The 15266-nt window shown below is 45.0% G+C and overlaps 1 protein-coding gene across 1 annotated transcript in view; it reads right to left on the minus strand.

The window, feature by feature from the left end:
* Nucleotides 1-742: 742 nt before the first annotated feature.
* The window catches only part of Xdh (xanthine dehydrogenase), a 64412-nt gene continuing 49888 nt past the window's right edge, over nt 743-15266 (minus strand). The window contains exons 20-31 of the mRNA XM_028779002.1: nt 14071-14262; nt 13782-13927; nt 12832-12913; nt 12245-12340; nt 11599-11727; nt 10970-11044; nt 9544-9596; nt 7362-7476; nt 6375-6440; nt 4663-4851; nt 3030-3203; nt 743-1331 (exon numbers count right to left, since the gene is read on the minus strand). Coding sequence (XP_028634835.1) covers nt 1281-1331; nt 3030-3203; nt 4663-4851; nt 6375-6440; nt 7362-7476; nt 9544-9596; nt 10970-11044; nt 11599-11727; nt 12245-12340; nt 12832-12913; nt 13782-13927; nt 14071-14262 — 1368 coding nt within the window. The 3' untranslated portion in view covers nt 743-1280. The remainder of the gene's footprint in view (nt 1332-3029; nt 3204-4662; nt 4852-6374; nt 6441-7361; nt 7477-9543; nt 9597-10969; nt 11045-11598; nt 11728-12244; nt 12341-12831; nt 12914-13781; nt 13928-14070; nt 14263-15266) is intronic.

Raw genomic sequence — 15266 nt, forward strand, 5'->3', positions numbered from 1 at the left:
TGTGTGTGTGTGTACATGCTCATTCATTTTAGAAATAATGACTGGCTATGGAAGATGCTAGCATTTAATGTATGGCAAACAGCTAACAGACACACTTATTAGGACGTCAGACATAACCGACTGCATCATTTCTGCTTATTCGTCTTCCATGGCCAGACGTGCAGGCTGTGTCTGGCAGTCTGGGGGCTTGAAAGGAAGCACCTGACCCCATCACACAGTCCATTCAGTACTCTGCTGTGCTGGAACCTCCTGCCTGAGCAGTGAAAGAAGAGGCTTGTCTTTTCCTGTTTTCCTTACCAACTTCGAGCAAATGGAAGAATCTACGCAGGGTTCATTAGGCCCAGACATTGCATAAGAGCAAAAGGGGCCAAGTCTTTGATCGCTGCAGATCCCTTATGTAACGGGAGTTTTCGGGTCACGTATTTATAGACTTGGAGCAGGGGAAGATCCTAGTGATTATTGTAGTCTGACTCTTTCATTTCCCAATAAAATGCATCACAGGAAGAGAAGGCATTTGAAGGGCACACATTTGAAGACAAACTCAGGTTTTCCCCTCTGGCTGATATTGATTTCAGTATCACAACTCCTAGGTAAAAATTATTCTAAGGGAACGCCTTAAACAGAATCTTATATATACACAGATGGGGGAGCGGAGACCCAGCTGTAGGTACTCAGTGATTGGATTGGTTGGAGTTTTGCACCAGAGAATAAAGTAACCTTAATAGCTAAACAATACTGGAACTGACCTCAATTTCACTTCATTTTTTATTGTCTTCCATGATGCAAAGGTAGTCAGAGGTTTTAATCTCCCTCTGCTGTCCCAACAAAAATTATGTGTGGATCTGGGGTTACAACAGCACAATAAACACAAAGCTCATATCTGGCTTGACAGATATCAGCTTTCTGAAGAAGGCGTGCAGAGCTAGAGAAACCTTGGATTGAGCTTTAGGAGGTGGTGTGTGAGAACCCAGGTTACACAGGCCACTCCATGAGTGGGGACATAGTGCAAATACTTCCTAAACTCCTTTCAGACACGTGATCAAGATGGACTCAACATTACCCAGGCCGCTGAGCTGCCACTTAGGACAGTAGCTCCCTATTTGCTTATTGTTTTGTTTGCAACTCTTAATTGGATGGAAATTCTCTCAACGCATTCCATTTTCTTGAAAATGCCATCCCGCTGAGTCCCAGGTGGCGTGTGGAAATCTGGATGCTGCAGTATGTACTTCTGACTCCAAGGAATCATCGCTGTAGTACAAAACACTGCTGGGACCTTCTCTTCAGACCCGCACAGACCAGGATTTACAGTTTTCTGATGTTCCGGTGATACACTAGGAAGAAATGAAAGAGTTCTCATTGCCGTGTCTTTCCTATGGTGTCCCTTCCACTCTGTCCCATACACACCACAACCAACACCACGCCAAGACCAAATCTCCATTTTACAGCCTCAGCTATGGGGGACACTCCCAGCACAGGACCCCGTAAGTTCCTAGTTCTTCCTTTATTTCTAACTGAGCACTTCCCATGTTTCAGCCAGTCTAGTGGTCCGTTTATGCATAGCACTTGAGGTCCTTAAAAGGCACAACTGTCATGTGGAATCAGCTGCCCGCGCAAGCCCACCAATCCCTGGAGTGACATTATAGAGAAAAGTCTTTGGTCTAGGTTGGTGGCATCTAGGTAGGTGCCAGTCTCTTTAAACGATTGAGTTTTGCATCCCACTCTTTGCAAAAAGCTAACTTTGCAACCTGCCCATAGGTACCACTCTTGTTAAAGATACAGGGCTTGGGTAACCATCAGCAGTGGTATCATGATGGGTTCTGGGTCGTAGGAATGAAGTACCACAAGCCATGAGAGCTTGACTGCAAAAGACATGCTCTCCAGTTCTGTCCTCCAAGCGAAAGCTATCAACAGCACAAGAATGGCCTACCTGGGAATCTACCCTTCTCCTTCACACTCAGCATAGATGTCTGGGGGGCAGACTTTTCTTGCCATGAGGACTCTCCTATCCATTCCTCATGCCTGTCATATTAGAGGCAATAAGTACTCACTTCACCTATAAAGCCAAAGGCTAGGAAATGTCGCCAATTCAGAGGTTTTAAGTATAATAAGAGTTTTCTGTGCATAGCTACTGTATCACACAATGTAGGCTAAGCTAGCATTGAGATCCTATGGAGGAAAAAGTGATCCTAGTGTGTTCTCCTTTTCCCTGGCATCATCCACCAAAAGTAAAACAGAGGGACTTCCTAAAGAAATTCTGAGGGCCATAGCATTCCTCTACTACTGCAGTTCTCAACCTATGGGTCATGACCCCTTAGGGAGTGGCATATCAGATATCCTGCATATCAGATATTTACATTAAAATGCATAGCAGTAGCAAAATTACAGTAGCAATGAAAATAATTTTATGGTTGGGGGTCATCACAACTGTATCAAAGGATACAGGTAGGACAATTGAGGACCACCACTCTACTACATGCCCCTACAGGGCGGGAATCAGTCACCACATAATGTGGCCATCTGCTTTCCCAAAAGGCTGCAAAGTCCTTGAGCGTACCTATGTCCCCAGTATCAGGAGGGCAAATGGTAATGTTGAAAGAAACATCATTAATCAATCATGTTATTTCCTTCCCCTTCCCTCCCCACAGCGCCTCACATGGTATTTTAACAGAGGAGTCACCCAGATGATAGTGATTAACAGCAAAGGCTGGGCTGTTCTGCAGATTTAGCCGTTACCTGAAGCCAGCTGGAAATGATGAAATTTCCAGGTAACAAATGGCTGTATGTTCCTCATCCCTCCCACCAAGAAAGAAGCCCATGTGTAAGCGGCAACTTCAAAGGGGGTGTTCATTATTCTCTTGCAAGTTCAGCTAAGTGTCACACATGGCTCAGGGAAGGTAATCCTTGACCCAAGCCTACCCGGGTGAAACAGAGGCTAACATTTCTTTTCCCTGTAGTGCCTTGCCCTCAGTTCTGCCAGTTAGTGCCTGTCTAACCCCGGCGTGGAGTGGGAATTTGTTGAAGTATCCTACCAGGGTGGTGAACTGGTCCACACAAGCATTTCGGATCTTCTCCGGAGTGGCAGGGCTGTCTAGCTGGAAAAGTTGTTTTGCATTATTATCTCGCTGAGCTCGGGCTGCTCGAATGGCATCTTTGATGGCAAAGAAGATAGAAGAAGCCAGGAAAAGAGGTGGCTCCCCAACAGCCTGAATGGAAGGAACATAGAACAGAGAATCAACCAGAGTGGCTCCAGACTACCTCATCACACAGACCCAGGAGGCCAGGCTATGAGCCTTGCACTGAGATAGATGTCAAGTGATACCCGTGAACAACTCCACCCAGTACTGACGGGTCCACAGCAAATGAGCCAAAAAGAGACAGCCAAAACTAATAAAGGCCTGAGAAACTATTTCTTAAATGGCTGATCTTCATAAGATTTTCTTTTAGCTCCTACTATGTAATTTTTTCTGATGATACCATAAAACGCACATTAAATAATTACATGATATATCTTTGAAAGTTATATTAAATAATCATTTTGATTACTGAGACAGGGTTTGACTATGAAGTCCTGCCTGGCCTTGGTACTTCCTATGTAGCCCAGGTTGTCCTTGAACTTTTAGAAATTATCCTATCTCAGCCTCTGAAAGGCCAGGATTACAAATGTGCACCACCAAACCTGGCTACTGTTTTATAGATCAAAAGCTTGGCATGAGTTTTAGGCTCTCCCTCACTTACTGTCCCAGGGGGATAGTCTATCTGCATCCTTGACAGCAATGCTAAATACACGGTGTAATTACATGTACAGATCTGCTAGGATTACATGTACCTCCTAATAGAGGTTGACTCTTTTTCCCCATGAGGCATAGATGGAAAACCACCTGCATCAGAATCACCAAGGATACTTATTAAAATGTATGTTTTGAGGTTCTGCCTCCTTGAACTACAGGATCAAAATTTCTGGATTTGTAATCCCCAGAGATATATTTTTCTCATGAATCTAGTGACCCTAACACATGGTACTTTGTAAGAACCCGTGGCCAAGGTGACAATGTCCCAGACCCTACCCACCCTCAACAGAATAGTGAACCATGACGTGAGAAAATACTTCATCAGCTACAAGTCATGGTTTTCCTTCCTCAGAGACACAGGACTACATTGATAAGCTAGGTTGATTCTCATCCGTGGTCTGTGATTTTTATGGATAGGAATGAAGGAAGCTCTCTGTGCACAGTTCCCCAGCCTCGTTAGTGCTGTTTTAAGGTTGGATCTCAACAACTAGTGGGGATGACAGAATGTGTTGGGAGATGCTCCCCTCCTCTGCAGTGAATTTGTTATATTCTCACAAGAACACGGAGATGCTGTATCTATGAAATCATCCCTGAGGATCAAGGACCAGAATGTATCACAGAGAGCAGCATAGATCAGGCTTTGATCCATAAGATTTGCTAAAGGAGCCAGCTTCAGTCAGCTTGATCAGGACATGTCCTCCTCAGCCCAGTTCCTTCGGTCCTCAGCTCTGCTTCCTTACCAAGGTCAGTGCCAATCCTCTCCCTTCTTTCAGAAGGATCCCTTGCAGACCCACCAGGCGGGTGACTGAAACTCCTTATCCCCCACAGTGGTCTCCCATCCTGGAGGTTAGAAGGCAGCACATAGCCACAGTACCTTGGATGCATAAATGGCCCTTTTGTTGGGGCAGTCCCGGAGCAGGGATACTCTGAATTCAATGGGGATGCTGCCAAATGCAGGGATCTTGTAGGTACTGGGGCCACGAGTATGCAGGCTCCCATCAGGGGAGTAGTGCAGCTCCTCCATAGTGAAGAGACCAAGGCCCTGGACAAATGCCCCTTCCACCTGCAGGACAGAAGGTGACCATGGTTACAACCTCCCTCCGGTCCCAGGACAACAGATACTGATGACTACAATGGATGCAAAACCTGACCTACATAGTTGGGGCCTGGAAGGGAGCTAAAACAGCCTTCAAATTCCTGTCTGGCTCTTACCACAGTACTAAGGTATACCTATTGGCGGGTCACTGAACTTGGTCTCAAGCAGAACATGCCTCTGCTCAGAACATGTTGGCAGAGTGGTAGGTACCATTTCTCTCTAAAACCTGCCACTGTGTGGCTGGAAGTGCTGTCTCCATCTTACACTGGTGAGCCAACACCAGGAAACAAGCTCATTGGAGGGATTTCTGGAGGAGTAAATCCTTTGAAATGTACCTCCGGTCTTGTTGGGCTCTCACCCTTGCCTGTCTTCTGGGAAGAAGTGTCCCCACTAAGGCTTATAGATCTAGGGCATCCTCTACACTATCCTGGTCCCCAACTGCCCTCCCATCCCTAGTCAGAAGAATATGTGGCACTGCCAGACCCACAAACACAAGAGGGCACTGTCGATAATCTTTGTATCCATAGTACTTGATGAACGCCTGCCTACAGAGGGCACTTCCCAAGCAGACCGTGTGTGTGTGTGTGTGTGTGTGTGTGTGTGTGTGTGTGTGTGTGATGACTAAAGAGTAAATTAGCCTTTTATATTTTTTTAGAAATGTACTCATATTTTCTACCAGATGCACCTATCTCAAATTGCGTTCCCTCCCTCTTGTCTTCTCCAGCTTGACCTAGTCTATGAATCCCTTATTTCCCAAAACTGGTTTTCATTTGAGAAATTCTTTTCCTACTCATGGTTGAGCTCATGCCTTTTGGCATCCCTCTACCACCCCAGTCTTAGTACCATTTACTTCCTAGAAAGTAATTTATCTAACGGGCTGGGTCAGTGAGCAGTGCGGAGGCATCCAGTTTTTCTGACCTCAAACTCTACGGCCTAGGAATCAGCACCAGTCTCTACTGCCCTCTCCATGTGCTCCTTCCCAGCTACTCAACCTCTCTATCTACTCCTCCCTCCCTCCCCCCCTCCCCCCCTTCCTTCCTTTCTCCTTCTACCCCTTCTCCCTTGCTCCCTCCTTTTTTGTCTCCTGTGTGTGTATATGTGTGTGTATGTGTGTATCTATGTGTGTAGGAGTGTATGTATGTGTGTATGTGTGTATCTATGTGGGTATAAGTGTGTGTGTGTGTGTGTATGTATGTATGTATGTATGTGTGACATGTGAGGATCTATTGTTTCCTCACGAACCATATTGGTGTCTGGGGTGTGCAGCTTCCCTTTCCAGGTTAATGTATATTTATTTGTTTTCTGCCTTGAGAGTTGGATGAATGATCATCAATCTGACTCTTACTCAGAATGAGGTGCCCAAAGTGCTATTCTCTGCCTCTTAAAAAATGATGCCACGCTGTGTAGCTGCTGACCTTCAGTTAGCAGGGTGGGGTGGGCACTGCTGGCCTATTTACTCTGTTACTACCCTGATCTCCCATAGACCTTACTTGTCCAATATCAATGGCTGGATTCAAGCTGGAACCAACATCCATGATGATATCTGTACGGAGATTCTGTGGATGGAAAAACAGTTTAAGAACAGAATACCTGAAATCCCACTGTGTGTTTTGATAACTCTTAGATTGCAAATCCCAATTCAAATACCACATTCTCAAGCACGAAGCCCTGAGCAGGCTGAAACAGAGCTTCCCACCACACCTGGACTGCCACTATTGAAGCTGACATTTGAGATATCAGCAGCTAAGTAAAAGGTGTGTCAGAGCTGATCTTGCTACACATCCATACATGAGTGGTAAGAGAAAATCTCCAGGGATTGGGGTTTTGAATCCGAGTCTGGGCAAATCTGTGAGAAAGCAGTCAACAAAGTATATTGTGGCTAAATCCAAAGTATGCTGGTTTTAGAGCCTCTAAGGTAATAGCTACATCATTAAATAGCCAAAGGGCTGAGGGCATAATTTAGCGGGTAGATTGCTGGCCTTGTATGCATGGGTCCCTGGGTTTCCTCCCCCAAATAAGAAAAAAACTAAAAATAAATGACTGAAAAATACAGGAAGAAGATATTTGTGCCACAGAAAAATTATCTTCAGTTTAAACTGCAGTGGGCAGAAGTAGTCTTTTCTGGAGCACAGTCCCGCACAGCCCTGCCCAGCCCCGCACAGTCCCTCACAGTCCTACACAGCTCTGCACAGCCCGGCACAGTCCCTCACAGTTCCTCACAGTCCCACACAGTCCCTCACAGTCCCACACAGTCCCACATGGCCAGTTTCACTACAGCAACAGTCAAATGGTGGAGGCAGAAACTACGGGGCTCAAGGTCTACAGTATGTGCTCTCTGGCCTTCATGAAGCAATCCCCTGCCTCTGGTGTAAGCCTTATTTCCTAACCAGAGAGCAGGCCTGGGCCAGCCACTCAGATTGCAATTCTATTGTTTTTCTCCTCTTCTTTCTTAGGCTAACATGTTGCAAATGTCTTACCTTATGATCCCCTGTTAAGCAGTCAATTTCTACTTCAGAGCAAGCCACCCCATAACTGAAATAATGGAAGGGATTCCCAGAGTTTGTCTCAAAGCTGTAGCCAAGGTTGGGTGTCCTGGAAGAGAAAAGAAAAAAGGGTTTATGTGTGTTAGACAAACCCACTCCTTTTCATACACATGTTTTGCCCCATAAATCTGTAAGTCCTAAAGGTCTTGTTTTTCCACTCAGCCATCCTCCTCCAAAGCCTATACATTTCTAATAATCTGAACTTTTCATGAAAATGAGATATTCCAGAGCATTTTGCTTATGTTTCATTTCTCCAAAGCCATGGTATAAGCGTTGTGTACAACCTGGCAGCATTTATCGGAAGCGTGTCGCTTTCTACATGGTAGTGATAACAGAGACAGTTATGCTATGACTCATGGAGAATGTGGAAATCACTCCTTAAAAAGTAAGTGAGTGAGCCAGAATCCAAGGTCTCAGCACTGAGGCTCTGAATGGGACCACACTGGACTTGTTCTCACAAGCTCACCTGCCTGACCAGGTGAAAGGTCACAAGAACAGGGTCTCATACCAACCTGGGTGCATCCCCGAGGTCCTCCCATCTCCTGGCCCCTTTGGAACTTCAACAAGTGATTTGAGCAAAATGTTATTAAGATATACAGATGTTACGTTGTGTGTGCGTTTCCCTTTCTGTGTCTAAGTGCCCTGTACAATTGCCATAATATATGAACCATATAAACGTGTGCTCACACACCCAGAGGTTGAAATACAGCATAACTATGTAATTATATATTGTACATACACTTACTATATAATGTATGTTTATGTGACTATGTGTAATGCATGTATATAATACTTATATACCTATAAACTATGCTGCATAGAAATGATGTGAGGTGATCTGACCAGAGCTCACCCTCTAACCAAACTAACACAGGCTGAGGGCAAGACTCAACCCCGGAGAAACCTCACTGTTTTGACCTCTGACTTCTTCTCGTTTGTCTAGGTGATTGTGGTGGTTTGAATAGGTTTGTCCCCCATAGACTCATGTGCTTGAATGCTCATCTATAGGTAGTGGTACTATTAGGAGGTGTGTCCTTACTGGAGAGTGTGTGTGTGTGTGTGTGTGTGTGTGTGTGTGTGTGTGTGTGTGTGTGTGTGTGATGTAGCTCATGATAATCACATATTCATTCAAGACGTTTTAAATCAAACTTGGAAAGCTTTAAGTTAAATTTCCCAGAAACATGACAATGGCTAATTTTAATTGTCAACTTGATACCATCTGGAATCGTCTGGATAGAGTCTCAGTGAGGGACTGTTTAGATTGGTCTGGACTGTGGACCTATCTATGAGGGCTGTTCCTGGTTTGGTTAATTGGAGTGGAAAGAAACCATCCTGAATGAGCATCATCATGTCATGGGCCGAGCCCTGGACCATATACGAGGGAAGGAGGCAAGCTGAGTATGAGCAAGCACGGATGCTTCTTCTCTGCCCCTGATGGTGGATGTGCTGTGACCCAGTCACACAAGCTCCTGCTACTGCAACAACGGATTGTAACCTAGACTTGTGAGCTAACCCCTTTCTCCCACACATTATTCTTGACAGGGCATTTTACCATAGCAATAGGACAATAGCTATAATCATATCTTTTTATAACTCCAAATCTGAATGGGAGAGGTCTCTAGCTAATCACACGGTGACACAATTTTAAGAGTATCCAATGTATGTGTTCCCTTCCATCCCTCACTGCACTAATAAAGTTCCACCATACTCTGTATGTGGTAAGGAGATCACAGGCTCTAAATCCTCATGTTCTCCTGAGGGAGTCATTTTGAAGAAATCCAGTGTTCTGCACAAGGAAACACACAGGTTGCTCAAACATCTGTCATGGTGCAGCTCAGTGCCATATCCTGTGGAATGCAGGACAGATTCATCCTTCCTCTAGGAAATAGCACACTCAAAGGTCTGGAACTGGAGTCTTCTAATACAGCAGTTCCTGTGTCTGTTCCCTCATACTTGGTAATTGTACATGACGAAGCATCTTTAGACTGAATGAGACCAGCATGAGTCCCACTGACGTGATGAAGATTTTAGGGGTGCTGATTTTGTCTGGCCATGGGCTAACCAGCACTCAGAGTTGTCAGCACTCGGAAGTGGGCAGGACGAAGATCATACTCACTTATAAAATCCAGTAGCAGACAAGCTCACTGCACTAGTGTAGGCATCCATGACCTGAGGAAGACAACGGCCATCAGGAAGGGACAACTGTGGTTTCTAAAGACCCGGCCCACTACTAAGCTATCGTCACTCCCATATTGCAGATGAGAAAACTAAAGGCTGTAAGAAAATGATTTTTGACCTAGCATCTATACTAGGCATGTAATATAATACATACATTGGTGACTGTGGGTTACTTATCTGTGTTATCTGCTCATAATGGACACTGGACTACATCACTGACAGCACAGGACAAAGAGTTTCACTGGTTCAGTGAAAGAAAATAATCATCAAGGCTGTTGTGAAAACTATTCCGATTGCCTGGCAAATCTATACACAAACCACCAGAATTAAATCAGAGTTGAGCAGTCTTCATGTATATGGTATGTAAGGACCGGAGTGTGGAAAGGGAAGTTAAGATCAGTCAGGGCGAGGAAAAGAGTAGATGTGACACGGTAGCTTGTTTTTTCAGAATCTGGTGAGGTGGGTTGTACTACCATTTGCTTCATGAACAGTCCCATTTTGATATCTCCCTCTCCTTGTGTGTGTGCATGTGTGTGTGTATACATGTGATGTGTGCCTGTGTGTGTGCATGTATGTGTGTGCATACATGTGCATGTGTGCCAGTGTGTGTGCATACATATGCATGTGTGCCTGTGTGTGCATGTATGCCTGTATGTGGATGTGTGTGTGTGTGTGTGTGTGTGTGTGTGTCTTTTGCACAGCTAGAAGTTGAACCTAGGACCTTGCATATCTCAGGTAACTGTTCTACATCGAGCTATCTCCCCACCCCTTGACTCCTTGAGATAGTGTCTTTTTACATTGCTCAGGCTGACCTCTAACTCATAATCCCCCTGCCTCTACCTAGGATTACAGGCATGCAATACCTCTGAGAATTCTTTGCATGCCGACATCTAGTGTAGAAAGAATTCAGACAAATAGGCTCATTCTTCTTGGGATTTTCTGTTCTGTCACACCTAGCATCTAATGGGACATCTAGATCTCTCATGGATGACATTTCAGTTGCCCTAGACTCAAAAGTTGAGTGAGAGGAGGGACTGCCAGGGAGGCCCTCAGAGACATGGAGTTTTAAGAAGATGCACCTCATTGGGCCTGTTGACATATGTGTAGATTCATATCTGAGTGAGCCAAGCCATCATATGGAGGTGCTTAAGGCAGACAATCCATCCTTTAAGGCTTAGAGGGGCCAGGGCCCTAATCTCCACAAGCATGAGCCTGTTCCGGCCCTGTGACTCAGACAGAGCTCACCATCTACATGTAAGTGAACTGGTCATCATCTCCTACATGTGTTAAGTAGGGACAGAAGCCCTGCTGTAGCTGATGTACTTCTCCTTTGCAGAAAGCAGCTTGGACCACCTCAGACTTACCCAGTCCTCCCAGGAGCCTTTGGGTTTCTTTTTCTTGAAGGGTTCCAGCCTTTTCAGTATGGTCTGACATGCTTCCTAGAGGAACCCCACCAGACACCAGACACATCAGTGCTCGACCCTCTGTACCACGTGACACCTAAGCCACCTGCACAGCTCAATGGCCTGCATAGTAAGCCACCATTGGCCCTTGTCTAGAGATCCCTCCTGACACCATGCCTAGGCTGACAGAGAGAGAACTCCTGATGGAGCCCCAGGGAGGTAGCTTCCCCTAGCATGCTTCTTGTTTGAGGATATCTCTCATGTGAGAAAGAAGTAAGTATCTGGAATCCAGCCAACCCAATAGGCAAATATCAATTTTAACAGACTATCTTGTGACTAGTATTCCTTCCCAGAAGCCACTGTTTTCATTCCAATCCCCTTCCTACTCTGGACCCAACTCTCCTGGCTTTGATAGACATGATTAGGCTGGAGTTTCCCTACTAGCTGGGCATATGGAGGAAGAGCATCCTCCTCTTAGCAGAATGAAGTCATGACCATAGCCAAAGATCCTATTACAGACCATCAAGGGAACCTCTTGAGACCCCAACCCAGAGCGCATCCCCAGCTGCTCCCTTAGGCTCCTCACGTACATAAATGGCCTGGCCATTGATGTCAGCACTGGCAGAGGCAGCTGTGGGAGAGGTGTTGGGGACAGTGTTAGTGCTTGTCTCCGTTATATGGATCTTGGAGGTGGGGATCTTCAGAGCTCGGCTGGCAACCTGCAACAAAGGAGACATCAATCTCTAGAAAAGAGGTTATCATGGAACTAGACTGCCCTCTTCCCAATCTTGTAAGCTCTATCCTGTTGATTCTGGAAGGTTGTCACACCTGGCTGGGTTTGAAGGAACACTTTTTGTAGGATCTGGTTGGCTAAGACATCTATAAGCCTATTTTAAGCAAATTCTAGAATTTCTTTTTAAGTCTGGATAGACCTCAAGAACCAAGCAGATGTTCCAACTGTGATCCAGCACCATTAGCCCAACTCCCCTGTGAGGTCTCACCAAGTTGAAAAAATTAGCTGTTTTCGTACATTCAAGGAGCTCTTGGTAATAGACATATCCTGGGGGATTGTCTAGTCAAGCCTTTAGCACAGATAAGAGGGGAGAAGCCTGGTCCACGGCCATTTGTAAATGTGCTCTCAGGCTTGCTGCTTCTACTGGCACATCACACTGCTCAGCTTCACCCAGCATCTTTCTGGACACCAGATATCCCAGACGTGGTCCCCAGGCTTCTCACCTGAACCATCTTGGTGTGAAGGCCTTGACCCATCTCAGTTCCTCCATGTGTCAACAGCACTGACCCATCAGTGTACACGTGGACCAGAGCACCTCCCTAAGGAAGAAGAAGGCCAGCCACAACATTTGGTAAATCCTGACTCAGCTCAAGCTTTGAAACTTAAGATATGAAGCCCAGGAAGAAAACCATCACCCACGGTTAGTTTTTTTTTTTTTAAAGACCCAGGCAAAAATTATGCAGTATAAACCTCATTATTTAATTAAGTAACCCTTCAGGAGTCATAGGAAATAGGTCACTTCTCTCTGTCCCTATGCTATGCCTGAAGAAAGAGAATATGGGAGCTGAGTGTCTGTGCATAGTCTTGTAACCATGGAGGGCAAAAACTAGAAGATCCCAGATCCCCGTCTCACCCCTCCTCCACACACTACTCTAGTAGGAATATACAGATTTCATTTTATTTCAGCAGAAGAGAGAGCCTCCTAGTTAGGCCAATGATGAGAGATTTCTTTTATCCAACCCCTCCCCCCAAAATCAGTAATGGAATGGTATCCCAATCCAGCATGGGCCAAGTTACCTAAAGCAATTACCTGGTTCAGAAAAGGAAGTGTGAAGCTTATTCCAAACTTAGTCGGGATTATACACAGCCCTCTCTTTTTCCAACAATTCTCCCTGGAAAGAAAAAAAAAATTCAAAGTCTCACTCTGTAGAACTTTCAGGCCTAGAACTCACAGATATCTGCCTGCCTGGACCTCCCAAGTGTTGGCATTGAAAGTGTGTGCTACCCAGCCTGGTCTGAAAAGAGCCTTCTTGTAGAATATATATTTATGTCTAGTTGAGTATATTTCCATTATCACCCTCGTATTAAGTCAGAACAGGACATCCTTGAAGCCACCTATACAGTCACTGTCATAGAGTAGACAAAAATGAAACTGGTGTAAATCTAGGTCTCTGGTCTTCCATTGCAGGTGACACAGACACCAAAGGACTGTCAAATTTCCTCCCTAAGTAAAATTCACATTTAGACAGTATGTCCTTATGACCTTCGACTGCCCTTGTCCTGAGGGAAAGATAACAATGTTTTCTCTATATTTTTGTTCAAATAAATAACTGTGAAGAAGACAGAGCCAATATAGTAATTCCCACTTTACAGATGAGCAAACTGAGGCCCACTTCAAAGAAACTGAATGACTGCCAAAGTCAAATGCATTTGTCAGTTTCAAAGGTAGACACATAACTGTGGTGTTCTTGGCCCCCAGCCAATGCTCTCAATAATGTGATACTCTCAGGAGGCACACAAATGGATACAGATGAACCTCAATGGATGTCTCTGATGCTGAGTGAAGACAGGAGGTTCCTTGTTCCTGGCCTAAAGATCATCCACAGATTTTAAAGAGAAAACTGTCAATGAGCCAGCAGGTTCAGCAGTCTCAGAAGTTGTCCACTGAACCATCAGCATGTTATTTGGGAACAGAAGAAAGGCTGGACCACAGCAAAACAACAGAGCATCAGAACAGCACACTCCCCACGCTAGGCTTACCTGTTGAATTTCTCCACTTCCATCTTTCGAGCATGATACTGGGAGCTTGCTATGCATTCGTCCCAGCACCTGGGCAGGGTGAACCCCTCCAGCTTCTGGTTGAAGTGAGTCAGGTCCCCTTCTTTGTACATGTTCTTCCTTCGTACCTGTACAAGAGAGAGAGATTAGGTCTTGTCAGCTTCTGATCCCTCTGCAGTGCCTGTTTACATGCCCTGCCCCAGGGAATGCCCCATGTAAGAGTCACTCTTTCCCCAAAAAGGGCTTACCACCGTTAGTGAGAGCAGCTCACCTCCTCTGCAGGTAGCCCACAGGTTACAGCGACCTCACTCATCCAGTGTTCTGCGATTAGCATCCCCTGAGGACCCCCAAAGCCTCGGAAGGCTGTGTTGGAGGGCAGATTAGTCTTACAAATCCTCCCAGTACCACGAATGTTGGGGATCTTGTAGGTGTTGTCCATGTGGAACAGAGCTCGTTCCATTATCTAAGGCAGAAGAAACCAAAAAGTATAGCACAGGCAAATCCATTGATTCAAATATCAGCTAAGGAACTACACACAAGCCTGACTTCCCTAGGCTAGCCGTCAACAGCCCTACATCAGGCCAGTGCTGTTTCTTTCCTAGAACAGCTTACCCTCCTATGTAGGTCCCCAAACCAGCTTCTCACCTGGGAATCCTTCCCAGGACCTCCAGTTGGAACTGACTGATGGCCTCTTTCAAAAACAAATTGATTTTGTTTGACCCACTGTAAATTTGCCTTCCTTTAAAACAATTTGTGTGTGTGTGTGTGTAAATCAACATTTTTATAAATGGCCATGAATTTGAGAGAGTGCAAGGGGTTTAAATGGGGGGACGGGGTGGATGGAAGGAAAGGAAATGATTTAACTATATTTTAATTATTTTAAAAAAGTGGTTATATTTACTGTGTTCTCCCCCTAAACTGACTCTGAATAAAATTCTGCATTGGAAATTTACTAATTTCCTGCTGTATTTTGAAAGCAATTTACTGATATGTTCTAGTTCCCCAACACTGAAGGACAGGCAATAGACAGCTTTTCAGGTCTGCAAAGAACTGTGTTTTCACCTTCTAAAAGTCAGTCTCCAGCTTTCTAAATTTCACAGTTAGTCCACTTTCCTGTATTTGTGCTTATTGTAAATTGCTTTTTTTTAATCTTAAAATTGATGTCAACTAGATGGTGTATATATGTGTATGAAGTTTATTTTGTTTCTTGATAGCCTCTGCCACTGTTTCTATTTTTTTTTTCCTGAGATGTCAATTATTTGGACCTCCTGGGCTGGTTCTCAATTTTTTTTTATTTTGTTTTCTGCCTGCACAGTATTTTTTCTCTCGGGGGGGGGGGGGAGCCATTGAGTTCCTTTCAGTCTCTCTTGTAGTTTGAATTCACAAGAGCTCATTACAGGACTAGTCTAGTGGTACAGCATCTCTCTCTCTCTCTCTCTCTCTCTCTCTCTCTCTCTCTCTCTCTCT

This window comes from Grammomys surdaster, unplaced genomic scaffold (genome assembly GCF_004785775.1).
Source record: "Grammomys surdaster isolate TR1022 unplaced genomic scaffold, NIH_TR_1.0 343, whole genome shotgun sequence".
Classification (NCBI taxonomy): Eukaryota; Metazoa; Chordata; class Mammalia; order Rodentia; family Muridae; genus Grammomys; species Grammomys surdaster.